This window comes from Chamaea fasciata, unplaced genomic scaffold (assembly GCF_029207755.1).
Source record: "Chamaea fasciata isolate MVZ Bird 193981 ecotype frontalis unplaced genomic scaffold, bChaFas1.0.hap1 SCAF_6, whole genome shotgun sequence".
Classification (NCBI taxonomy): Eukaryota; Metazoa; Chordata; class Aves; order Passeriformes; family Sylviidae; genus Chamaea; species Chamaea fasciata.
The window spans coordinates 22654189-22678880 of NW_027094091.1; the positions used below are offsets into that span (position 1 = coordinate 22654189).

General features: G+C 40.6%; 2 protein-coding genes across 2 annotated transcripts; one reads left to right on the forward strand and one right to left on the reverse strand.

Annotated features, from left to right (window-relative positions):
• The first annotated feature begins 1712 nt into the window (after positions 1 to 1712).
• KLB (klotho beta) lies at positions 1713 to 18358 on the forward strand. The gene is made up of 5 exons (XM_066184946.1): positions 1713 to 2530; positions 10184 to 10691; positions 12954 to 13222; positions 14768 to 15911; positions 17639 to 18358. Exons 1-5 carry the CDS (start codon positions 1793 to 1795, stop codon positions 17998 to 18000), a joined length of 3021 nt encoding a protein of 1006 aa, XP_066041043.1. The 5' UTR covers positions 1713 to 1792; the 3' UTR covers positions 18001 to 18358.
• A 1108-nt stretch (positions 18359 to 19466) lies between these two features.
• On the reverse strand, positions 19467 to 24616 carry RPL9 (ribosomal protein L9). Its single transcript, XM_066185629.1, has 8 exons — positions 24587 to 24616; positions 24170 to 24216; positions 23975 to 24090; positions 23077 to 23172; positions 22628 to 22760; positions 21127 to 21207; positions 20568 to 20681; positions 19467 to 19566 (listed from the first exon to the last, which is right to left on the reverse strand). The coding sequence occupies exons 2-7, from the start codon at positions 24213 to 24215 to the stop codon at positions 20575 to 20577; spliced, it is 579 nt and encodes a 192-aa protein (XP_066041726.1). The 5' UTR covers position 24216; positions 24587 to 24616; the 3' UTR covers positions 19467 to 19566; positions 20568 to 20574.
• Between the last annotated feature and the right edge of the window lie 76 nt (positions 24617 to 24692).

The window sequence follows — 24692 nt, forward strand, 5'->3', positions numbered from 1 at the left end:
CTGCTTTAGAAGGGTAGCACTGATAACGACTCATATTTGGGTTTTCTTTCATGAAGTAGGATACATAAAATCAATGCTTTTAAAGGTCAGAATAGAAAGACGGTGTTGTTGCAATAACTATCAAACAGCATTTTAAATGCTGTTCCATAGAACAAAGAAGGAACAGGTCAGTATGTACTGTAGACCAACTGTGTACAGTCCCCGTCTGCTCCTCTTGTTCCCGGGCTGCCTGTGTGTGGTAGGATCTTGGCGGAGAAATGTAGATCAGTTTCTTCAGGTAAGAGGAGAGGCTCATGTGAGATGCAAAGCTACACCACCACCAGGGACCTGGAGTGCAGATGTCAGTGGGAGCTTTTATCTTCATCTGTGGTGAAAATGTTTCTTGTAAAGGCTCTGCAGAGAACTGCTTGCGAACATGGACGTTTTGTTGTTTATCCTAAAAATGAAGAAATTTGCTTCCATTTGTATTAATCAATCAGCTTTACTGATAAATTAAAGGTGTATGTCAGTGGCGTTCTGCAGTGCTGTGAGCATGCTCTCACAGGGAGCAGGAAAGCAGCAGTAGCCCAGCAGTGCATCTGGACTCTCCTGTCCTACATGGCAGCAGGGCTAATTCATCTGAGCAGAGTGCTCTGCTCCAGTGATAAATTGTTCCCGTGTTCAGATTTCAGTGCATATCTTCCTTGCATGCAAAGTTACTTCATACTTCCATGTTGTTCCTCAAGGCTCTTCTGCAGCTGTGGTCATACAGTTTCTATTACTATATGGATACACTTTATATTACTGTACCTCAAGAAAAACAAAAACGGCAGGCATCAGTCTTACAATATTGAGTGAATTGACTACATCTCAACATACGTACTGTTGCTAAACATGTTAAAAGATTTAATTATACTGCAAAATTGCTCTATAAATATTTGCTGTACTGATGCTCCAGCTGTGCATATGAATTGTTAAGTTAATCAATACTGAAATAGCATCTTTCAGGGCTAATTATCTTTGCTAATAGTGTTTATTTGAAGAAATCCAGGAAAATTGTGTAAAAACTGGAACAGTGCCCTGGTGATTTTGTACTGCTGCTGTGTGTAATGCTATACAGGAAACTTTTGTATAGGATAGAAAAATGGTTGCATGTGTTTGAAAGAAATATTGACTTGCTTTGTGTTTTTATATAGTTTAGTTGGATGTCTGTATATCTCTTGTTCACAACAAAATCTCCCACAAGTCCAGGAAGAGTTTTTCAGCAGAAGGAGGTTGGTTGAGCAGAGTAGGACTGAGGAATCATACACTGCCCTTCCAGCCATGCGGTTACACAGATAGGATAAATCTCCTTTAAATTGGTGATTATGTAGTGTGAATTGCATTAATGTTTTCTCAAATACAGTTCCATAAGAACAAAGGATGTGATAGCTTCTTGGATCCTCTGTCACATATATTATCCCACCTGAATGACTGGCCTTTGAATGAGGATAAATTAGTTCCTAGCATTTCTGTTGTTCAGGCAGCCTGCAGCAAGAAGCCAGGTAGGTGTCTCAGTGGTCATACAGAGGCCACCTCCCTATAAATTGCACCAATACGGGTCGTTCTCTGACCCGCTCTACATCTCACAGTTCAGGCTAATCATTGACAGGGCTTTTACAATCACAAGCTTTTAGTGAAGCTTTGATAAGACACTCCAGCAGCTTGTGGCAAATGAAGACAGTCTGCACGGCGTGGACTCCAGCACAGGAATGGAATTTTTTCAGCAGTACAGGAAATCTGATTTTTAACAGTGGCACTATAAACTGGCAAAATGTGTGGCCAACGACTGGAGAAGATTTTTGCTTTTTGGACATTAGTTTTCATAAGGATAGTTACTGGGCTTGCTGGAGAGGGAAGATCTGTGTGGAAAAAGGACTCCCACTTCAGCCCCGTGAGTGAAACACAGATGTTTTTATATGACACTTTCCCTAAAGAGTTTCTGTGGGGTGTAGGGACAGGAGCTTTCCAGGTGGAAGGCAGCTGGAGGAAGGACGGGAAAGGCTCCTCCATCTGGGACCGCTTCACCCACTCAGAGTTCAGGGATGCTGACGGCACAGGCATCTCCAGTGACAGTTATATCTTGTTGGACAAAGATTTGTCTGCTCTGGATTTTTTGGGAGTTACTTTTTACCAGTTTTCAATTTCATGGTCAAGGCTTTTCCCCACTGGGGTGGTGGCAGCTCCCAATGAAAAAGGACTTCAGTATTATAACACCCTTATTGACTCTCTACTGTACAGAAATATTGACCCCGTAGTTACACTGTACCACTGGGACCTGCCCTCGATGCTGCAAGAAGAATACGGGGGATGGAAAAATGAATCAATGATTGAGATCTTCAATGACTATGCCACGTTTTGCTTCCAGACCTTTGGAGATCGTGTTAAATATTGGATTACAATTCACAATCCATATTTAGTTGCTTGGCATGGATACGGCACAGGTATTCATGCTCCAGGGGAGAGAGGGAAAATAAGAACTGTCTACTTAGTAGGACACAATTTGATCAAGGTACAGTATAATAAGATTTTACAAATTAATCTTGCACTGCTGTGGGAAATAATCAGAGGAATTGGTCCTGTGATCAGTGTTTTTTTTTTTTTTAAATCACCTACTGTGAAAGCACCAAGAAATAGGCTTTAGCTCAGTCAGTCTTTCTGTTAATCCTCACTTTGATCTTATTGCTTGTCACAACAGCTGACTCAGTAATTATTTGTTTATTATTTTATTTAAATTACCTTTTACAGACAAATTCTAACTATTAAAGTGCATTCTTTGTTCTTTACATTTAGTTAAACAGATTTGGCCATACTGAAATGACTATTCTATTTGTTTAAAAGGAAATTCATTTGTATTTGCATATTAAATCAATTTTACTGGCCATGGAGTATGTATATGTAAGTATGATTGGTTCTAGCTTAGTAAGATCATATTGCAAAATGTTTGCTTTTAAACTAGTAAGGTTGGCACTTCTTGGGTTTGGAAGAAAACAAATGTCCTCTTCAGTACCTGAGAGTTTCAAATTATTTCCATGACGTACACTATTATTTGCATCTGCCGTGCTCAAAGTACTTTACAGAGCAGGTCACTATCCCATCTCTGCAGCCAGTGTAAGTCCCCCTGCTGAGACTATTCTTAACTGTCATGAAGAGAATTTTTCTACCGTTTGCCATACATTATACATGGAATTAACAAATAAATCTGAATGAGTTTATCCTACTGAAAGAAGTATGCATGTGAGAAAAAATTATTTGCCAGAGTGGTTAAAATATTCTGCAATGACAAATTCTTGTATTTGCTTCTGGCCTTGAATCTTCAGAACATCATTTTTCAAAAAAGTCACACTGCAGTCAATAGAAGTTTTACACACAGAAAAGTTGTCAAGCATCCTGAGTCACTGACCGATTTCAGACTTAGCAGAAGAATGATTTAACTACAGAGATTTGTGAAGCATCTCAAAGAAAACTGATGCCAAATCATTAGTTTATTTTCAAGTGCTGTTTTACATAATGCATGTAAAAGATAAAAGTTTGCAGTATTTTGTGCTTTAATTTCTGAGTGTCACAATCAAATGTGGAGTACCAGCTAGGCAGTCTCTGCACTTTCTGTAAAATCCATGTAAGCAGCACACCACACACAGGCAGTGATACTCATCTGCTGGAGAATCAATTGGATTTTCCAGGAAACCAAGCACAGCTGGGTCTGATACACAAATTACTGACCTAATTTTCTTGGTCAATGTTGTCTCTCAGACTTGATTTGATAGTTGCTTCTTGTTCTAGAGTATAAAAATAATCATTTGGATGAAAGAGGTAAGGAGACTTTCAGCAACACACAGTCCTTTAACTACTGTTTTATTATATTGGGGCAAAAATTGTTTTCCTGTGGTACCCTTCTTCCAACCCCATGAACACTACCTAAATTATTAGCAGTTCTCTCCTGTACCAAAAATTTCTGAAGATTTTAGGTTTGAGATAAATGAAAAATCTCAAATTGGTAGTAAAGTATTTGAGGAATTGGACTTTTCTGGTTGGAGTTAGAGATGGAATGGAAACTCTTGAGGTACCAGTGGGTATGAGTCAACTCTTTTTATCTTTAGATAGAATTATTTATTTCTCTTAATAAACTGTAATGCTTGCCAGCCATTCCACAGAAGGCACAGCTGGTACTATATATTCCAAGCCAACTAGCCAGAATCCTTCTCAAAGATCTTTGTGTGTGTTTAAATGTTCGGTTCATTTTGCATTGTTGACAATACAGTATTAATTGAATGTTTTGATGCACAATCAGTATTCATGTGTTGTGAACTATCTCTCCTTTGAGAATCAAGAAAAGTTATAAGATTCTCTCTTTAAGGAGATTACACATGGGTTTTTTATTTCATGAGTGGTATATACTGGTCTGTTTCTCAGACATTGTATTATGGCTACCTTCTGATTTCCCACCGCAAACCAAAAACATTATCCCAAAAACAAAAGATCAACCAAAATGTCAGGTTTTGTCAGTGTGAGGCAAGGCCTGTTAAAGCTCTTGAAAATATTGCCATTTATATCATCAGCTTTAGGAAGAACCACATTCTTGTCCATGTCAAGGCTTCATTTTTGGACAGGCTGTTGACAGACGCGGTCCTCAATGTCACCCTGTGCACAAACCAGGTCTATCCATGTTCCTACTCTACAGAGCAGGAAAAACAGGTCAGATAATGCTGAAATTAAGCTAATCTTGCCACACTGTTCCATAGCAATTTGCTGAAAATCATTCTCAAACCTTTTTGTAGTATCTTTGGAGAAATTAAATTAAGCTCTCGCGAATCCTGCTGTTAGTTCAATTTCCTTGTGTATTGTTGTAGTCATGGTGCTATCAGAACTAATGGCTGTTTATATAAAGGAGTGCTTTTATGTGATATATCAATCACAGCCTGAAGCTAAGTTTAAGAGAATCACAAAAACAATATAACAAACCATAAACCTCTGCTTTTTTGGACTTTGGATTATTTTATCGTAAGAACAGTTTGAAAGTTGCTGGAGATCTTTGTCCCTAGAAGAGGGCTGAAGAAATTTCTCTTAGTTTTAAACTATCAATTTTATTGCTTTCAAAAGCAATACAAAGTCTTAACACCCAAATAATTGGCTGGCATATGGAAACGCTCCAGGTTGGAAGAGGACCTCAAGGATCATCTCCATGATGAGATGCATTTTAGAACTGATAAAAAAATTATCTGCTTCTGTGAATGAATTCCTGTAAGTAACTAGGCAGATAATGATTTTATTAAGGCTTTCCAACAAAAGTAGGGTTGGTCTGTCTTCATCCAGCCCCAGAGCTCTATGTGTTGGCTGGCACAAGGCATTGCTGATGCTGAATCACCTCCCACTTGTGCTCCCCTCCAAGCCTCACATCCTGTTAAGGGAATGCCCCAGACACATCTGCTTAAGAGACAGCCCTGCCTTTTACACAGGCTTGGCTAGTCAGGATCTATAAAGAGAGGTAGTGAATGCAGAATCAAAGGCTGCTGAGCATGGTGCTTAGGAGATCCACATTGGGAAAATAATCCAGAAGAAGAATTTCAAATTTCAGCTAAAAAATTTTCAATTTTAGAAACCTATTTGCATGTTGCTATGTATTCTAATCAAACACAGAGGGTAATTGCTGCTACTGACCATTTCAAAGGACTCGATACTACCTCTATGGAAATTGATATGGAATCTGAACTTTGATGCTTATTAATTATAAATTGCTAAGGAATTCTCTTAGATAAATCTCTCTTCAATTTTATGGTCATTATAAAAGGAGCATGTGGAATCTTATACCAGGTAGAGAGTGGCCATCAAAAGTACATTTCTGTTCTTCATTAAAGGAGACTGCGCTTCACAAAGGCAACATCGGAAAACAATTAATGATAACAGGTAATTTGCTATGCCACATTTGAAAAACACACCAAAGAAAATAAAAAAACCTATGAGCTTGCTCCTGAGACATGTTTCATACTGAAGCAGAGAAGAAAAAAATGGCACACAGAAAAATTAGATGGATTTCTTTGATTTAGCAGTAAATAAATCTGACAAGAAGCAAGAAAATACAAAGCAGGTGAATCATTGTGTCTGGACCTATGTGAGATATATTGATATATTATTACCATTTTCTCTATATCTAGTTACGTTCTTTCATACTTGGATTGAGGTTTGTAAATATCACAAGGGCAGACCAACCTGTCTTCTTTTCCTTCTCTGTGTCAGTGCCCTCCAGGAATTCTGCTGTTTTTAGTAGGCAGAATGGGGCTTTTTTTTTTTTTTTTCCTATTATTCACACTCCTTTCTATCTGACAGAAAAGCCCAGGGGACAAATATCATAATGAGGTCTCTCTATAAAATGTCTTCATCACGTGCTTGGAAAAAGTAAAAAATTCACTTTCAAGCCTAGTGTCTCCCCACAGGTCCACTGCAGATCAGGTTGTTTTCTGTGCTCAGCTGCATTACTCGTGGCTCTTTGATAGATCTCGCTTTGCCAGGATCTCTTTGTGGACACTGCTGACTTTGGGATCTGTGGATGAGTGTGCTCCAGGAAAGTCTTGTAATTCATTCTCTTTAAAAACAAATTTTTGCTTCATGAATGCAAAATAATTATTACCTCTATGTCCTACCGGGGACTTCCTACCCTTCCCCCAAAGGATACTCTTTTCCTCAGGATGCAGAAATGAAACTACACCAGCACCTGTATTTCTTACAGTAGGAGGGAAACCTATCTCCATCAAGTATGGCTCTAGGGTGGACACCAGAATCATCCATGCTTCTAAATGTCTTTGCTGGGAGATTTTTCAAATAGTAGTAGCCATCAGTGATGATGTAAAATTCAGCACTGATTCATAGTTTTTTGATGATTTTTTGATGATTTGTTATTTTCAGGTTAGCTTTCTTAGATTTCTTGGTAATCATCAAGGAAAACACAATCTAAATGCAGGACAGTTAACATACAACAAATTTGATAGTAAAGCCTCAGTTCTTCATAACACCCTCTCAAGAATCCTTCACAAGAATTGAGATTCAGTTTGCAAAAGAAAGGGTTTAGTTCCGCTTTAGCTCTAGTGACTATGGGGCATCTTTACCACAGACCAAAAAAGCCTTGAATGGTAATGCACTCTCCAAATAAGCCACATACCCTTGCCCTTCTTTTGAAGTGTAACACCATCATCATCATACTCTATATTCTAGTTCTTCATGGTTTAAAAACCAAACAAGTAAACAAAAAGCCCAAATAATTTTATTAACATTTTTGCAATTCTAGTTTTCCTAAATGTTCTTGATTTCCACCACAGTAAAATAACTCCATATACCCCTGACATTGTTTTGTATACCCATTGCTGTTCAAAGAAAAATTGCTTGACTGAAGTATCTTAGGAATTTGAAAGTATTGATCTTTCTAGTGAAAGCTCTTTGCATACATGTATGTTAAATTACAAGATCAGAATCTGAAGGAATATGAGAATATTTCAAAAGGAGAGAAGAACAAAACTGCTGTCTTCAGTTTTTAAGTTGATTTTTCTAGCTTTTTAAGGGGTTAGTACTAACTGACATAGCACTCTCTGTGACTTTCAAGACTAGAGAATATTTTCTACATTAATACCAGGAAAATATGCTGAAATTAATGAGTCATACGTATCTAGAATAAATACCCAATATTGATCCTACTTTGACTGTGTATTTAGCCTTGACATTTGTCCTTGCTCTAACGAGGAAAGTGAAAGATTAGGGATTAAACTCTAACTGAAAAAAAGATTAGTCAAGATTTACTGAAAATGCCCAATTTGATGTATGATATGCCTTTTATATTAATGTTTGTTTCATATCTGGTCTTAAAAATATATAGATAAATCAGCTGTTTCCATCAACAGTTGTTTGCATTTAGCAAACACCTTTTGAGAATGTTAAGCTTCTTTAAATAATAACTCAAAACAGAATTATAGGCAAGCTAATTATGTTGTGTCTACTATGTCTGTAAAACCCTTACTATAGACAGTGACAAGTTTTTAACAGTAAGAGTTAATCCTCAGAATTTATTTATCAGTGATACATACAAATTTGTATATGAGGATTCTATCTTGACTCATATTAAATGTACTTACTTATACTTGAGGTCTACTGCTCTAGAATTATACCTGTGGCTGTATTCTCTACTGTACACATTATTTTTAATAGCAACTTTTTTCTTCTAATCACCTCCTGAAGATGTGTATGAATACAAGTTATCCCTGATTGGTTTTTACATGTCATTATTGTATTCTAATTAGTTGGTTTTTTGGCAAAGCCATCTTTCTCCATTTCACCTCGAAAGGTGTGACTGCTATGATTGACCTAGTGCTATTTTCATGGTACTGTGCATTACACAGCTGAGTGCAGTGGGGGGAGACTTGTTAAGCCAATGCAGCCGCATGCCTCTCGTTCCACAGTGGTGTTGATGGGCCGTGTGTGGAGAAAAAGTGCACAAACCAGGTGAGAAAACACCAGAGGCAGAGCACAGAGTAAGCCTGGCCCCAGCAGCCACCCGAGCCTGGAGGGACTTTCAGGAGGGGACAGTGAGGGCAACTGAGGAGATAGCACTGGCCACATAAATTTTCTGATGAGGCTGCTAAGAAATCCACTAACTAATCCACTTTAACTCTATCTTGCAATTTGCCTCATGAGTCCATTTTTGCTGGGTTCCCTCTTCGGCTACAGAACCTGCATTTCAAAGGTTAGTGTCACTTTATCAGTATTTTCAAAGACAGACCTTGAACAAATGTTACAAGCATGACCTTAGAAACCATAAACAACTGATACACAAAATTTCACAAACTGTAATTCTTTGGTACTCCCCAGCTTAAACAAATGCCTACCCGATATCAGGCCTTTTGGAGTTTTTTTAAACTGTCAAGGCTGTGTGTTTCCAGATAAATTAGCTGAAATTATTGTCAAAGGTAAGCAATGCTGTTTGGCTTAGTAATGATGGCAATTTTAACACAGCACTCAGTGTTTCACAATGCTCCTAATGTTTTTTTTCTGGGTGCAAACTATTATTTTCTTTCCAGCTTAAGAGTATAAAGGCACACCACAGGCATAAGGTAAACCCTGAGTTACTTGACAACTCTTCAGCTGGGAGAGGTCAGCTCCCCTCCCCTGCGTCAGATCACCTGATGTGATTCACGCTGCAGTCCAGAGTCACTCTTCTCTGACATACGTGTCCTGTTTCCTTATAGGACTTCGACAATGCTAGTGGTTCCTCAGTCTCTCATGTATTTCTGGTTTTGTGTAGATCTTGTCTGCTGCATACCCTTATTTAAGTGATTAATAATGTGACATTTGAAGCTAATTGTGATGTATGATAATGCTATGCTTTCTAAAACATGATGATAATCAGAAAGGTGGTATTAAGATGCAATACAGTGCAGTGGTCATTTCGAAGAAGAAAATAACTAAAATCCTGAACAAAATTCTCACTCAGAACTGTGAAACTTGACATTTGGGTTCCAACTTCACAGCTGGGTCCTTTGCCCAAGTTTTTACATATAGGGATTGTGCAGATATCAAAACTTGAACACTTGCTTATGTGACTAGGCAAAAGTAAAACAACTAAATCCCAGGAAGAGGGATGGGGTGGATGTGGTTTGATCAGAGTAAGTCTAGGTAACCCCCAGAGCACAGAGCAGTTAGTGGCACAGAGTCACCACTGACAAATGAAATACCACATGATATGCATAATTGATGGAGTAATTGTAAAGATGGTTTGAAATTTTAACCATATCAGGAACAACCATTTGACAGAGATTCAGATGGGACTGGCTGTATCCCAGAGTTCAAATCCCACTGTTGGAGCTGTTCCAAAGTGTCCGTGTAACAGCCATTCTCATCCCTGCTGGGATCTCCCCTGAAATTTAGATGTATGGTAAAAGGCAAAAAGCCACAGCCTTAACATGTCATAGGAACAGCACATGAGTTACTGAGCATTGTCCTCATCCTGAGGAACCTTGCAGGGTAAGAGTGATTCCCATTAAACTGTGCAGGGTAATTCATGTGCCTTAACTGATCCTTCCGTAAAAGCCTGCAGTGACTCAGATGGAGCTACCGGCCTCTCTAGCTGCCAGTGCACAAACAGTCTTATTAGAGTTACAATTTAATGGTATTTTTCTCTCATCAGGCTCACGCAAAAGTTTGGCATACCTACAAAGAACACTTTGAACCCTATCAGAAGGGGATGATATCCATAGTATTGGGATCCCACTGGATTGAACCTAACAAATTGGAAAACGAGTTGGACATTTCTAAATGTCAGAAGTCTATGGAGAGAGTACTTGGATGGTTTGCTAAACCTATCCATGGGGATGGGGATTATCCAGAAGAACTGAAAAATGAATTCTTGTTTTTGCCACACTTTACCGAAGATGAAAAAAACTACATAAAGGGAACAGCTGACTTCTTTGCATTTTCCTTTGGTCCTAGTAACTTTAAACCTCCAAACACTCTACCAAAAATGGGACAAAATTTGTCACTCAATCTGAGGGAAGTGCTGAACTGGATTAAACTGGAATACAACAGTCCTCGAATCTTGATTGCAGAGAATGGCTGGTTCACTGACAGCCATGTGAAAACAGATGACACCACAGCCATCTACATGATGAAAAACTTCATTAATAAGGTTTTACAAGGTTTGTACAGAAATTACTTGTTGGATTTTTCAGAGAGCGCTTTCAATCATTTGATATTTAGCTCTGTAATAATCTTTTTTTAAAGAGATAATGCAACAAAGTTAATCATTAATTATTTATACTGCATGAGTACAAGTCATGGATCAGGATCTGCTGGTGCTAGGTATTGTACAAACAGAAAAAACCCATAGCCCCTGTCCCAGAAAGCTAAAGTCCAACATTGGGTTAGGTTTGGTTAGGGTTAGAGTTTCCATACTGAAACTATTACTCCTGCAGGACTCCAAGACTCCACGTATAGTAGGTACAGAAAAGCCTTGAGATCTTCTGTGAATGTCACCTCTGGTGACACAGGGAGCTTAATTAACTCCCGACCTTTCCTACCTTCAGCCCCTTGTTTCTGCCCTGAACCTTCCCCTTGTTTTTCAGGAGGCTTTTCTCATCCTCACTCTAACACTCAGTCAGGATCCTGACCAGTTTCTGCCCTCTCCTTTCACTGTCCTTGCAGACAATGCTGTAAACATACTCTCACTCTGATCCACCAGATGTCTACCTACCACCTGCCTAACGTTTCTTTACCATAAAGCATACGTAAAATAGTACTTTTTCCTCTACCTATTTAAATGGCCACAAAGTCTCAGCATGTACCATCTCAAGTACCACAATTAAACTAAACCCTGTCTATTCAGTATGCTTCTACAAACAAACATGTTCTCTGCTGTCACTTACTCTGTCCCTAGATGTCTGCTCCCATTTGTTCAACCTTCCTCATTGTGGACACCAAGCATTCATCTTTACTTGCAAGGCCATTCTAGCTTCTCTCTTTGTCCTCTACATTATTCTCTGCCTCTGCATTTTGCAATGAGTATTTTCAGACATTTTTGTACTTTCTCCCATGGTTTCCCTAATTTAGAAGTTGCTTTCTTTAAAAATAGATGCCATTGTATTGCTTTGTTACATTTCCTCATCTCCTTTCCAGTATTCTGGCCTTGTCTGACAGTTTCTCATATACTCACATTGCAAGCTCTTGGGCTTTCTGTTTTCATCTGGCAACTAGGAGAATATCCAGCTGGACTATTCCCATGCTGCTGGGTACCTTGGAACTCTGCTGCATCAATACATGCACTGTGCAAAAACTGCTTTCTGCTCAAGTTGCAGCCTGGTGTGATTAGGGCAAGGAAGTTCAGTGGAAATACAGAATGATGCAAAATGAAATGTCCTGAGAGAATGAGGCTAAACAATATTGGGAAAGAATAAACCAGAAAACTTCATCTTTATTCCTTGGCTTACTGTTGTGGTGAACTACAGGGTTAAAATATGGCTTGTCCACATGTCTGTGTCAAAATCCTCAGCAACGCTACTTGGTCACTGCTTTGCCTTAGGTATTCCAGCTCTTATAAGGTTAACGTGAGGAGTTATCCTGTGTTATTTCCCAGCTTAAAGCTGGTGACAGGCAGTGAACACGACTGACCATGGAGTTTGGACTTTTTCTTCCAGGCTGCCAGCTGGCACGCGCCTCCATGGATAAAAGGCATTGTGGTTAGTTGGTGTCTGCTGAAAAGCTGCTTTGCAGGTTCTGCTGCCATTCCTGAAGAATTAGGTTCCACATCTGAGAAAGCAGTTGTGTTGTCATGTTTCTCATATATTATATTATATAAAAGATCATATCTAGACTCCTTTGGAAGAGGGACATTAAGATTGCCTGAAGAAATCAGTATACACTGCACCCATTCTGCTACTGAATCAGTGTCTGGGTTGGTCAACCCAACTTCTCTAAAGTCATTAACAACCCCATGCCCACAAAATACATTTTTCAATTTACAAGCTGAGTAGACATTCCCAAATATTTGAGCTTGCAGAAATCTGTCAAATAAAGGTAAAGAGTTTTAGCTTCATGACAAAGTTACAAACCAGATCAACTGTTGCTCCCTTTATTTTTACTCATGATTCTCTAATTTTACTGGCAAATTGTCAAATGCAACTTTAAACCTGGATGTGGTATAATATTTCTTGTTTGCTCAGAGCAGAAATAAAACATCCAACAGTAACTTAATTTCTTAAGGAATTATTGACACCTTTTTTATTAAATTAAGACTAAGATATATATGTAAGTTTTGCAATGAATTACAGTGGGTCAATAACCCTACAAATGTTGAGAAGACACTCGAGATTTTCAAAGTAAATAGCCCTTTCTCATAAATATCCCTTATATATATATAAGAGTACTAAATAAAAGACTCATGGATGTTGTCTTCTCTTATGCAGCTATTAAATACGACAACATAGATGTGTTTGGTTACACAGCCTGGTCCCTCCTTGATGGCTTCGAATGGCAGCATGCTTACAACATCAGGCGCGGATTATTTTATGTAGATTTCAAAAGCAAAAAAAAGGAAAGGATTCCCAAGTCATCTGCACTTTATTATAAACAAATAATACAAGAAAATGGCTTTTTCCCAAAGGATTCTACCCCAAACTTGCAAGCTCAGTTCTCCTGTGACTTCTCCTGGGGTATCACCGAGTCTGTTCTCAAGGTAAGCATAAAATATTAAGAGGATCACTGGAAACAGAGTGATCAGGAACTTGAACTTTGTGAACAAATGACCGTATACAGCACCTTGGATTCAAGAATTTCAATGCACACTGCCAACAGACGTTAAGCCCTAAATGCATTGGTTCAACTTCATGTGTTCCAGGTTTTCAGGTGAGCTGGTCACAAAGTGCCGGCACTGCTGCAGCAGCTGTCCCTGCTGCAGGAGCCCTTCCGGCACGGCCCTCCCTCTGCTTGCATCTCCATGCTGCAGATCAGATGGGGAAATTTCAGACCAGGAAGCTGATCCAACCAATTGTTACTGGGTTATTTTTCAACCAGGGGTTTCCAAATCCAGTTTGCAGTGCAGCCATAGGGATGCTTCTGATGGCCTGATGGAGAGAGTGACAAAGGGCAAGGACAAGGTGATTACGCTGGTGGCAGCAGAGCTACTTGCAGGCTCCAAGTTTTGTCTACAGCCAGAAACACATTCCTGGGTTAGGCCTGGCACTATGTGCCACTTAGACAAGTGGGTAAGAAGCCATTCTTTAAAAAGGCACTTAGCACAGGTGAAGATAACCAACCTTGAGGTTTTACCATCTGAACTCACACTAGAAAACAGATCATTCAGCCTTTTGTCCAAACCTAAATAGGTTCCTACAGGACCTATTTATACTTTATTTTTCTTCTATTTCTGCTTTAAACTTAATAAATAAGCTAACTGTATGTATGGCCAGTGTTGGGATACCCTTCTTGTCATTGCACACAGACAGTCCCATGACAAATATCAGCCTCAAAAAGTAACAACAAAACCCCTTAATTTAACCTGTTCACTGATAACCATCGGGGGGAAAAAAAGTTAAGCTCCTATATATCTTGTTAATATGCAGCACAAAAAAGTACATTTTCTTTTAAAAAAAGCAATCTAAATATTTTAAACTCCACTATATTGTACTTTGAAACCTACAAAAAGCATATAAAAATTGGAATATAAAAAAAAAAAAGATATGTGCTATTCAGAAACTTTTCAACTAGTGGGAGATAGAAAAGATATAAGTGCTACAAGCTGTTTATGTCAGATTACTATCCCTCAGTTTCACAAGGTTGATCACAGCAGCAGTGCCAAAATAATCCATGCTCACCTTATACAGCCCCTGGTGCTTGTGCTTGCACCACCCACTCTCCTGGCAGCTGCCTGAGAACTGCTGGGTGCATGACCAGAGTGAACTCCATCAGGGAGAGCTGTGTGAAAACATGTCATGTGGGCTGGTGGCAGGGCAAATCCCCATGTGTAATCAACAAGAAAAAAGTGCAAATTTGATGTTTTTCATAGGGAAGGGAACAGACTGATAAGATGACCACTAGCACAAAGCCCATATAGGTGAGTTGGTTATCCTCTTCCCCCTGGAGCATCTAAGTAGGGCCTTCTGACATCCAGCACAAACCGACAGCTAAACACAGGCAGATGTGTTTATACCTTGTGTAAATACAACCAGGTATTACGTTCATTTAATTAAAACCCATTGTAACATCTTTTTTATTTTCACAGGCAGAATCAGCAGCTTCCTCACCTCAGTTCTGTGATTCCAGCTTGTACCTCTGGAATGTCACAGGAGATGGGCTTCTGCACAAAGTTGAAGGGGTAAAGCTAAAAACCCGACCAGCACAGTGTACAGATTTTGTCAGTATTAAAAAGCAACTGGATCTCTTAGAGAAAATGAAAGTCACCCATTACAGATTTGCACTTGACTGGTCACTAATTTTGCCCAATGGAGATTTGTCAGTGGTCAACAGGCAGGTTCTTAGGTATTACAGATGTGTGATTAGCGAAGTCCTGAAACTCAACATTCAATCTATGGTCACCTTGTATTATCCAACTCACACCTACCTGGGCCTGCCGGGTCCTTTGCTGCAGACAGGAGGATGGTTGAACCAATCCACTGCCTACGCTTTTCAAGACTACGCAGCTTTATGTTTTAGGGAACTTGGCGATTTGGTTAAACTTTGGATTACAATAAATGAGCCTAACCAGCTGAGCAATGTCTACAACAGGAGCAGCAATGACACCTATCGGGCAGCACACAATTTATTAATAGCACACGCCATGGCCTGGAGAATATACGACGAACAGTACCGGTCCTCTCAGTATGGCAAAGTGTCCCTGTCCCTGCATTCAGACTGGGCTGAGCCTGCCAACCCCTTCTCTGAATCTCATTCAAAAGCTGCCAACAGGTTTCTTCAGTTTGAAATAGGCTGGTTTGCCAATCCCATATTTAAGACTGGGGACTATCCAGCTACTATGAGGGAATACATCACCTTTAAAAACAGAAAAGGCCTCTCATATACTTCGTTGCCATCTTTCACAAGTGAGGAAAAGCAGCTTGTCAAAGGTGCAGCTGACTTTTATGCACTGAATCATTTCACCACCAGATTTGTGATTCACGAACCTCAGAACGGAAGCCAGTATGAATTTGATCGCGACATTCAGTTTCTGACGGATATCACCTGCCTGAGCTCCCCTTCTCGTTTGGCAGTGGTGCCTTGGGGAATACGCAAAGTTCTCAGGTGGATCAAAAAAACCTACGGTGACATTGACATTTACATCACAGCAAATGGAATAGATGACCCGTCCTTAGACAATGATGAACTTCGTAATTATTACTTGGGCAAATACGTACAAGAGGTTTTAAAAGGTGAGTACATGACAGATTCAAGCTCCCCAGAGCCATTTCCGTGGCTCAGACCCAGGCATGGCTAAGTCTTGCCCTGGACAGAGTGAGCACTCCTGGTTCAGATGCAGGAGCCAGTAGCACTGAGCCCCCTGAGGAGCCCAATGCTGTACTCACACACAGGGCAGCTACGACACAAAGCAATGGCATCAAGTATCTTGCACAAAATGCAGCTACAGCTGCCTCCAGTTTAAACCATGTGAGAAGCTCTCTGGGCATGCACATACAGCAGAGTAGTTACTCAGAAGTTATTAGGAGATGGCACTTCAGCCCAGTAACTCCCAAGAGACAATTAAAATTTGTACTCTCCAAAGAAAGGCAAGAGCCTTCTTGCTTGCTGAACTAGCCCTTGGACACGAAAGTGCAAGCAAGTCCACTGAGACCTGTAGGGACATACAGAAGAAATATAGCAGGGCACCAGCAGCACCAGCTGCTGTTGAAGGGAGAGTCCAACTCTAGGTCTTGTTCCACTACTTGTTTTCTCCTGGGCACATATGGAAATCTACTTTACTTTAGAGAAAAACTAATAGGAGTTATAGAGGTGGATGACAAAAACATTCAAGGCAATGATCTTCAGCAACAGCTTATTGTATGAGAAATGCTGCAGGGACCTCATCCCTCCCCTCCCTCTTCCTCCAACCAATCATTAAGGAAAAGCAGCGAGACACAGGCTACCAGCAAGGCCTCGGTACCTGAACCATACAGGCAAAATAGGATGTGCAATAAATCCCTGCCCTCACCATTACATACTGGTGAGCATTAGAGAGATCCTGGTAAGGACATGGGGGGTTCAAAAGCTTTTTTGAGACAACTGACATAAAACACAGTCTAGGTATCCTGGTTTTTCCTCTCTAGGAGTTAATAAAAGTGAGACAGATCTTACTCATGGCTAAACATGGCTTCAGATTACTTCTAGACACCAAGAAACAAAGTGTTCTCTCTCCAGTCCTTAGCTTTCTCAGTTACTACAGGACTAATGAGCGTTTGCTGATTTATTTTCCATGTTAATTTCATACTGCACATAAAACACTACATTATTGAAGGAAGTAAGTTATTAAATGAAAGGGTTGTTGAAAGGGCACTTCATTATAGTATTCCCATTTTAATTTTCAGAGAGCATAACACTTTACAGTACTCACAAAAAGATCCCCCGATTTACATGTTGTTAATCTGGGTCACATTCCCAACTATGCTCACATGCTTGCACATGACTTCAAGGCCTGCTATTTTTAAGTATTTTCACCCAGCATATGGGTGCAGCAGTGTAACATGGAGTCATGCATGCTGCAGGGATGAGCAGCTGAATTTGGGCAGGAATTCTTGGAAAGCTGCTCTCATGGCACCAATGCGCAGCTGCTCCCCAGTCATTGTAGCTGGCTTCAGTTAAGAGCAGCATCTAGCTCTTCCCAAGGAAACAAAACTCCCAGCTCCAACCCTGTAAAGATCAAGTTTTCATGGGGAAGGTCCAAAAATTCCCATATCATTAGGATTTTTTAAAAAAAGTTAAGTTTTCATGTACTTTAATTACTAAGTAATTGAGACAAATGAGTATTAGAAGCAGTAAATATTTTGTGATGTAAGTACACTTTTTAAATTGATAACAATTTGAAATCTGAACTCCTTACCAGAAAATCTGCAGGTTTTACTTAAGTTTTTATTAACACTTTGTTTTGGTTTCCTCTCCTTCTCAGCCTACTACATTGACAAAGTCAAGATTAAAGGCTACTATGCGTTTAAGCTGACAGAAGAAAAATCAAAGCCCAGATTTGGATTCTTCACGTCAGATTCAAAAGGAAAGCCTTCAATAAAATTTTACAATAGCCTGATAAGCAACAACGGCTTTCCTGCTGACTACTCAGTCTGTGGCCCCTCTCGCCACGAAAAGCAGTGTAGCTTCTGCTTGTTTATTTCTCAGAAGAAGCCATTAATATTCTTTGCCTGCTGCCTTTTCTCTACCCTCATTTTGCTTTTAGCTCTTATTTTTTTTCACAAAAGGAAAAGAAGGAAACGTTTTAAGGCAAAAAGCATCAAGTGCATCTGTGTCTCATTTTAAAAGGGGGCACAAGCCCCCTTTCAGTGAGATCCATCACTGCATTCTACATTGGAAAATGCCACTCAGACAACTGTGGAAAAGCACCAAGTCGAATCACTCCAGCCACACACACCAAGCATTTCATTCGAAAACAAAGTAATCACATTCACAGGAAGAAGAGCATGGCACTTGTTTCTGGTGTAATTACTTTTATCCACCTACTGTACATAGAAGACAACTTCATCTATTTAAAAAAGAAAAAAAAAATTATGACTCTCTTATGCCTTGGAATAACTTTTGAAACAGCTTTACTTGCAAAGAGCAACTTTTGAGAACTGATACGCACTTTTGTATGAATAAATGTGTCTTATGATGTGTATTCATGTTTTAAGTGTTGTTGAGCATAAACTGCAGCTGTTAGGGCTTAAAAAATGTTATTAAACCCCACAAACCTTCAACTAAATACAACACCAGGAATGAAATGTGCCAGGCTAACTTCTGAAGATACCCCTAACAGAACAAAACCAAGTTCGCTCCATTATTGACCAAGAGACATCCCTAACAGATTGCGTGAAGTAGTTTTAAGCAAATATAACTGGAGCCAAAACCATATACAATCACTATTTTTCATCTCCAAAATGGGGCAGCCGTAAAAATTTTTACTAGCAGAGATCTAAATGAATAGTAACAACCCACTCAATAGAGTGATAAATGTAAATTGCACTTGTCATTATACAAATGGATTTTTGGGCAATTTTTGGATTTTTTTTAACATGTGTGGGATGCTTTAGCAACTTGTTGCCAAGTATGTTTCTGCACTATCCCTGTATTTTATGTATTTTTTTCCAAACTGAGTGGAGCAAGTGACAATGTGGATTTTACTACTGCACAGAAATAGTACAACCTCACAGTTAGATGTTGCTACATGGCAAGATTAGTAGTGAAGAAACAAAGCTGTATCCTCAGATAACACAGATCACTGCTAGTGAAACAGCAATACACTCTGAGCTTTGAGGCCAAGTCCTTCGTTTTCTTAATTGAGCAATAAAAACAAAGCTTCATGTTTTCAGATTACTGCTTCTACCTATGTATTTAGTTTAGGTCTTACAAATCTAGTTCTACCGATTTCAGTTTTGTTTTTCATCTACTTCAGATTCTGTCATCACAAGTCTGAGACTTAAGAAAAGATGTGAAAGAACACTCGTCTCCCCTCTGTGACAACAAATGCTTTTATTATTCCTTAATGCTGTGACTCAAAAATGCCACTTCATGACTTTGTCACAGAAAGATCATGGTAGCACAGCCTACATACTGCCCTACCAGCCTCTGAGCACATTCTTTCAGTCTGAATGAAGTCTGATGGTTTGAAAACACATTGGTAGTGTGGACCCAGTGTGCAATCTCTGCTCCAAAAGCCATCATGCAATCACCATTTAGTTCTTTAAGGAAAAAAAAAAAAAAAAAACCGACAACAAACAAACCCAAGATATGAAATAGAATTTATTTTATTAAACCTCTGGTAAACACCTTGTACCAGCAGGCACTGCTGGTAGTGTCTCACGGTAGTTTCTATTAGAATCCAGACATCTGTAAATAAAAAATTAAGAGCTTTTAGAAAGGTTTTAGCAGTGCAAATGTGAAAGTTTATAACCATTTGATGTTAATTTAGCTGATGATTTTAATGCAAGACAGACATTAATAGCTCAAAGAATTTGTTTGATTTTACACAGAAAAGATGACTTAAAGATGCCTTCAAGCACAAGAGCTCAACTGTTCAACAAACATAGTAAGTTGTTCCATCTCTCATGGCACTTGGAACAGCACAAAAAGTTATTTTTTCGGAGGATTGCAAATGTTTCGTATCTGGAGGATGATTTTAAAAAAACAATGGGTTTATGAAACACATTGCATCAACCTCCTGCCTCAAGCTTAGGTTCTGAAGGCACACAACATAGAATTTATTTGCAAGTCAGACTGTCTCATCCTGTACAGGTGTTTTGTACTATGTATGGAATCACACACAGGTGAAACATCTCAATTCCTATAGCAGCTGAAATTCCTAAATTATCCCCAAATCCTTGTACTCAACTTCAGTAACAAATGCCCATAGACAATGTAAATAGCTGTCCTTGTTAAACTGACCTGGTTACCAGCATTTACATACTAACTGCTCAGAAGACCTTTATATATAAATTGGGTGCTGTCCACATTTTAGTGAGGGCAGTATCCAACCAGGAGGAACATTAGCCTGAGGTCTTCTCTGTAAATAGCTGTAAAGCAGTCTGTCAGGCCAGATCAGCTGATTTTAAATTCTTATCCAGCACTGCAGCTTGCATTCACAGTGCAGAGTACAGCATTGGTGAGACGGGTCTTCTCCATACAGTAGCAAGATGCCAAGTTGATGAAAGATGGAAAACTGCAGTTGAAAGACCTAGCAAAATTCAAGTTTTATGATGCATCTTATGACACCTGTTACAAACAAAATTTCATCCCTGCTGTTAAACCACAGCCCCGTTGAAGCAGATAGATCTTGTTAAGGCCCCATCTCTACACAGAAGATGTACAATGTGTATTAAGGTAATACCAACCTGAGTTTTACTCATCTGCCTGCTGCACTGTTCCTTTCTCGGAGACATAGATACCATCCAAGAACTTCCGGATATCCTTGTTCTTGACTGTGGTGGCTTGCTGGATCAAGGCAGCTGCAGACAGAGTGAGGCCATCAGCACAAAGCCAACTTACTGTAGCCTTTGTTTATGCTCCAGTATTTCAACTAACAAACAGGAGATAGGAATTAGCAGCTTAAAATCCTGTAAGGTCTAAAGAAAATAGGATGCATTTCCTTGAGCTTATCTTGGCAACTCAGGGCAGTGGCACTTCATTACTGTACACACGTACAACTGAAAAACTGCAAAGTTTAGTGCCAAAAAGGCTGTAAGTACTGACTTGAAAGTTCTGCAGACATGTAAAAACATCTTTAAGCTCAGAAACAGAGTAAGGAACTATGAAAAGCAATTACAGTGACTAGTGCAAAAAAAAAAATCTGGGCTGCTCTTTACCACAGGGTTTGAGGTAAAGGGTTTGCTAAGCTGACATCTTCAAGATAGAAGTTTCCATGTAATTTTCCACACATCTACTTTCACATACCTGAATTGGAGACCAACTCAATATCATTCCCTTCAAGGATCAGCTCATCTTTCTGGGCTTGAGATACTGCGCAGGTAACACCTATGGAAAGGCAAACACATAATCCACACTGTTGAAGGTGTTAAGTGTATTAAAGAAACAATATTCATGTCCTGTCCCAATTTACATATCTAGACAGTAGTACTCAAAACAATAATTAACTTCTATGACTTTGTTAAACAGAGTCTCTCAAATCCATTCCAGGGTTTGTCCTCCCTCACACAGTTACAAAATTTAAAGATTAGTGCAAGCCATGCTCTGGAGTGAAAGCTACTAAAGTGATACTCCTGCCTACCCATTATTAGATTAGAGCCTCAATCATCAACACTGTGTACAAGCCAGTGCTTTTGCCAGCACAGCTCTGTCAGCCAGGTGGTGCCAGTTCCCACAGGCTTGCGCTCACTAAGACAAAACTGGAGTCACCCCAATCAAAAGCCATTAAAAACCACCCACCCCCACCATGTCATGTACTGTGTTTACACCAGAAATATTGCAAATACTCACAAGGAGTAAACATGAGGGCATTTGAGAATCTAACAGGAAACTTGAAGTTTTTACAGTTTGATCTATTTAATCAACAGCTATCAGCTTTTAAGCCAGCATTTTACTAACTGTAAATGCTGACTTAAAAAAAATCAAGTAGAGTAATCAAACCCACCCTTAATATCCCACAATAAATCAAAAACCCTGTAACTCTGCACTGCTATCTACCAGTGTTTTGGGAAAAGTCTGATGTATTCCTCTACAGCAACCCCAAAATATCATCAGTCACATTAAATGTCCTTACCCATAGGTAAGGTGGTGTCCCTACCCTCACCAGAAATGGAATTAGAAAAAAACAAATGGATAAGGGAAGCCTTTCCTACGGTTTTTACATATCTCTGTTTATGACATGCTTTCTGCCCCCTTTCAGAAGTGTAACAAGTTCCATCAAGTGCCAGCTTTTCTGTTAAGACATTTTACAGAAACTCCAAGAACTCTAAGTATGCAAGATGTAATAACAGCTAATAAGAGGCTGGTTTTCAGTTTATTGTGCATGCTCCTAGATAATCGGCAAATTCAAACTAAACACCTTAAAGACCAAAACTATGATGTGGTATGAAACTCATGCATGTTTTAAAACAGAAACACAAATCTAACACTAAGCACCTGCAGGTTACTAACGATAAAAAAAACCACTCTTAAAATCTCCCAGTGATTAAACTAAATCCTGGAGTCCCTGTATTACAGTAACTAACTCCAGCCTGGTTATCAGCTAGCTCTCACTAGTAAAGACAAATTACAGAGGCATTATTAATGACAAATCCAATGGCAATGGTATCATAAGAAGATTACATAAATTCAGACAAGCACATGCTGCTCCAACAATTATTCCTCCTCTCCCATTCTCAGTGGCAGAGCCCAAGAGAAGAGCTTGGAAAGCCAAGTTAAAAGCTGCAGAATCATCTCCAGAAATGCTCACCTGGCCTCATCCGCACCCTTCGAATGTACTTCTCTCCCAGGAAGTTGCGGATCTCCACCAGCGAGCCGTTGTCCTGAATGACAACGTTGATGGGGAAGTGCGCGTACACCGATCTCATCTTGTAGCGAAAGCCCTGGGATGCAGAACACAGCTGGATATTGAGAGCAGAACACGCCCAAAAGGCACAACACATGCACAGAGCTCACAGGAGAAACTAAAGGCAAGGTGTATCAACAGCTGCTGATAAAGGGCAGGACACTGAGCCCCAGAGACATTTGTGCTTTCCTCCACCTGCAGAACTTGCCTGACAGCCAAGGCAAGACAAGAAGCAAAAGGAGGAAGAAGCTGCATCTTGGATGCTTAGAAAGGCTCTCCCTCCATAAAGTAAAGGGCTCTCACAGCAAGTAACAAAATGGGCAACACCTATCCTGGATCCAAACACAACTCACCAGAGTGACCCCCTTGATCATGTTCTGTACATGGCTGCAAATTGTCCGAACTGTTGCCAGCTCCTTTCTGTTACCCCACCACTTGTCAACACGCAGCTGCATCAAAAAACACAGTGACAAAGCCTTCAGCTACACTTCAAAACCAGCAACAATTTTGTGAAAAACAAAGAGTAAAACTTTCAGATGAACTACTTAAAGCCCACCAACCAAAACCACAGAACTGTTTTGTTTCTTTGACAGACTAAAGGCCCACCTTAAATCCTAAGCCCGAGACATGTGAGAAATGTTTGTTTTCTTCAAGTCCTGCCACTAACAAGTCTTCAAAAGAGCTGGGGCAGATAAATACGGAATCTTGAGCTAAAGAATGTATTAGCAATTGCCAAACATATTGTTTTAACGTCTGCCGCCTATGCACGATCAACTTAAATGAAACACTATGTGCTGATCCACTGTTTTAATGAAGCATTCAATCATTGTGAAACAGTAGCTGAAATCAGTCACTCTCGATATTTTCTTGTGTTTTTGAGACAATATGAGAACTCGTGCATTAATTTACAGAACATCCGTTCTCCCAATGTAACTTGCAGTTTCTGGAAATCCAATAAACTTTTTTACCCACTAAAAGAACCAGTTTGTAGAACAGCATACAATGATCAACCCCTTTCCGTGCAACTGTCACTACAGAAGAATGCAATCGATATGTTCCCTCCCACAGTGCCCGAGGAGGCCCCATGCCTCCATCAGACCAACCTCTCTCTCAGGAAACACAGGAATAAGCAAAATCTACCAAACAATACACTCGCAGCTGAACATTTTTGGTCACCACCAGAAAGTTTTTAAGCCAGCTGTAAAGCTCCCCTGTGTCTCCGGGCAGCGAAGCAGCTTGTGCAGCACTCACCTTCTTGTGCTTCTTTCCCAGAAGGGACAGCTCCACATTGATGTGATTAAAATCTCTCCGCAAGGTTCCTCGGGGCCCCTTCACAATGACCGTCCGGCCCTTCAGCGAAACTCCAACTGCGAACCAAAGGCGGACACGCGTTACGGGCTGCGGGGGCGGCACCGCCGGGGCCTCCCAAACGCGGCGCGGACTGACCTTGTTCGGGGATGTCCACGGTCTGGTTGCTGAGGATGGTCTTCATCCTGCGGGAGACAACGAGAAAGGCTGGAGGCTCCCTCGGCCTTGCGCCCGCGGGGACTCCGCCCGCTCCTCCCCCGCGCGACTCGGCGCTCCCCCCCGCGCTGCCAGCGCCGGGCTCCGCTCCCCGCACCGGCGGCCCCCGCCCGGGCCCGGAGCGCCGCGGGGCGCGGCGGCCTCAGCGGGGCCTTGCCGGGAAGGCGCCGACCCGGGGCCCTATAGCGCGGGCTGCGGGACAGGAGGTGCCGGCGGGGCCCGGCGCCGCTCCGGGGGGCTGCCCGCGCGCGGGCCGGGTGCTGGGGGGCTGCGCGCCGCGGATGTTCCCGGATTATCCCGGTGATCTCCGGCGGTCCCGGCGGCGCCACCCGGCCTCACCTCGCAGAGCGCGGAGCCAAAAGAGACAGCGTGTGACGTCATCGCGTATTTGTGGCCGCTCCGGTCCAGTGACGCAATCACGCCGGGGGAGCCGTCCGATAGGCAA

What these genes read in the sequence shown, in the direction of transcription:
- RPL9 (XM_066185629.1), bottom strand. Translation starts at nt 24,215, where the DNA reads ATGAAGACCATCCTCAGCAACCAGACCGTGGACATCCCCGAACAAG. An exon ending in TGATCAAGGGGGTCACTCTG is followed by an intron (nt 22,761 to 23,076) that starts GTGAGTTGTGTT and finishes TCTGCATCCCAG; the next exon opens with GGCTTTCGCTACAAGATGAG. An exon ending in AAGGGTGCGGATGAGGCCAG is followed by an intron (nt 21,208 to 22,627) that starts GTGAGCATTTCT and finishes GCCTTTCCATAG; the next exon opens with GTGTTACCTGCGCAGTATCT.
- KLB (XM_066184946.1), top strand. Translation starts at nt 1,793, where the DNA reads ATGTGTGGCCAACGACTGGAGAAGATTTTTGCTTTTTGGACATTAGTT. An exon ending in CATTAATAAGGTTTTACAAG is followed by an intron (nt 10,692 to 12,953) that starts GTTTGTACAGAA and finishes TCTCTTATGCAG; the next exon opens with CTATTAAATACGACAACATA. An exon ending in CGTACAAGAGGTTTTAAAAG is followed by an intron (nt 15,912 to 17,638) that starts GTGAGTACATGA and finishes TCTCCTTCTCAG; the next exon opens with CCTACTACATTGACAAAGTC.